The 2260-nt window shown below is 47.2% G+C and overlaps 1 protein-coding gene across 1 annotated transcript; it reads right to left on the bottom strand.

Moving 5' to 3' along the window:
* LOC107647633 lies at positions 258–1889 on the bottom strand. Its single transcript, XM_016351698.1, has 2 exons — positions 626–1889; positions 258–532 (listed from the first exon to the last, which is right to left on the bottom strand). Exons 1-2 carry the CDS (start codon positions 1887–1889, stop codon positions 258–260), a joined length of 1539 nt encoding a protein of 512 aa, XP_016207184.1.

Consider the following 2260-nt stretch of genomic DNA (forward strand, 5'->3'; position numbering starts at 1 on the left):
TACGGGATCCTCGCTGCTACTTAACTCAAGGTAGTACTGCGCCTGCTCTTGCGTCTTCGAATAAGCGGCATTAACCAGGTGTCTTTTGGCTTCCTTACTCTTAAAACTTGTTGCGAAGTTGGAAGCAATATGCCGTACACAGTAAACATTGTGTTCCCAGCCACAGCCGTCACGCTCCAATGCGGCCTTTATTGCAGCATGCCTGTCGGAGATAAGAAGAACTCCTGGCCGAGTTGCTACATGTCTCCTCAAATTGGTCAAAAAAAAGTACCATGAATCTGTGTTCTCTCTTTCGACGAGGGCAAAGCGACATGCAAAATGTTGTTGTTTCCATCCTGTGCTATGGCCATGAGAAGAGTGCCAGCGTACTTCCCGTACAGATGTGTTCCGTCTACTGAGACTAGCGGCTTGCAATGCCTAAACGCTTGAACACATGAAGGGAACGACCAGAAAACCTGGTGGAACATGACACTATCACGGTCCAGGGTGTTTCCGATGTAGTACGGAACCGTTTGGAGGTCAACAATTGTCCCTGCAATCCAATTGTAGGGTTTAGTCAAACTGGTTAAGGAGTAAAAGGACAACTAAGAGCAAAGATCCTACGAAAGTAAATTGCAAGGAATACCTGGGACGAAGGCTTGGAGCGCATTGAAGTATCGGCGCAGCTGGTCATACGACTCGTCCCAATCACCATAGATCCTTGCGATTGCCTTCTGCTTTGCGTGCCAAACCTTCTTGTAAGACACCTTGTACCCGTACGCTGACTCAACTGATCCTTGCAACACCTTTACACAAATAGTCGCATCAGCATGCACCATGGGGAATATGTGCTGGCAGATGACATTGCTATCTAGTTGAGCGTGGTCCTGAGACATCGAACTTGCCAGGCAACTATGAGGCCCTTCGTATTTTCGAATTTCCCAAAATCGGGAAGACGATGTCTTCGCAACCCGTACCATCCAGCGACATCGATCACCGAACTGCTTGCATCGACATACATACCTCCTTTGGTCTGACTCTACGACCTTATACTCTGCACTCCTACGGATGTTGTAGTTCTTGACTGCAAGCATCGCTGTTTCCCGGTTCAGAAACTTCAACCCAATCTCGAGCTCCATCTCGCCTGACAGAGCGTAGTTGCTAGGTCCGTCCTCTGCGTTACTCGAATGCATTGCTCCAAGATTTAGGGACAGGTAGTGTGCAGATGTGCTGGAGGATACACGTCCACCTACCGCTTCAACAGGTCTTGGAGGAACATCGTCGCCATGAGGAGGTTGCGTTTCCGGAACGGCTTCTGCCTCATCACCACTGTATTCTTCAATGTCATCCTCGTCAGAAGTTTCGGCAATGCCAACATCAGCATGCCTATCGAACCCATGTAACGTTGAAGGGGACGGGCGCGCTTCCTGAAGATTTGCATTCTGTTCCCGCACAACAAATGCATTGAAGCTTGGACTACGGGCCCTACTTGTATCCGGCCCCGGAACAAAATCAGCCGCTCCCAGATTTCTCACACCATCCACATTATTGGAACTGGACGAGCTTCCGCCAATATCCTGAATATTCAGACAAAGCTCCAACGAATATATGGTACCTATGCTGCGATGATAAGAGAACATCATTGATACCTGCTGATCAGATTTTATCTGCATTTTTTGATATGCAAACGAGTTGGCCACTGCAATTGGCATCCTATAAGTCAGCTTCGTGATTTTTTTTTTCCCAACCATTCCGGTATGAACCAGAATCAGATTCTTCAGATCTTGCAACGATGTCTGTGGTGGAATCATTATCCATAATGGATCATCGCAAACGAATGTAATCCCTTCTGCTGTATGAGAAATTTCTCCATTTGGATATAAAATTAAATACACGTTCTCCGAAGCCATATAAAAAAAAAGCCAATCTGAATACCCAAAAAATTTTTAAGAGAGAAAGAAGCTAGTGAACTTGAGAGAATATTGAAGAGTGGGAGGAGAGTGAATACTGAATGGCTTCTTCCGTGGTTGCTCTAGCAGCGTTTATATAGGCACACCGCGATCCCATTTTGTTGCCAATACACCTGAAGTGTTCCAACTCAAGTGCGCCGCAGTTGAATTGGTGCCAACTCGTGGCCACCGTCCAAGATGTTACCCATTTCATGGGTGACAGCCACATAATGGTTGCTTCACCATTTCGTGCCCGCCGCCATTGAAATGGAACCTGCTGCACCTTTGCTCCATTTCGTGGGCGCTCCACCTGATATGGAGTGGAATCCCAT

The sequence above is a fragment of the Arachis ipaensis genome, chromosome B06 (genome assembly GCF_000816755.2).
Source record: "Arachis ipaensis cultivar K30076 chromosome B06, Araip1.1, whole genome shotgun sequence".
Classification (NCBI taxonomy): Eukaryota; Viridiplantae; Streptophyta; class Magnoliopsida; order Fabales; family Fabaceae; genus Arachis; species Arachis ipaensis.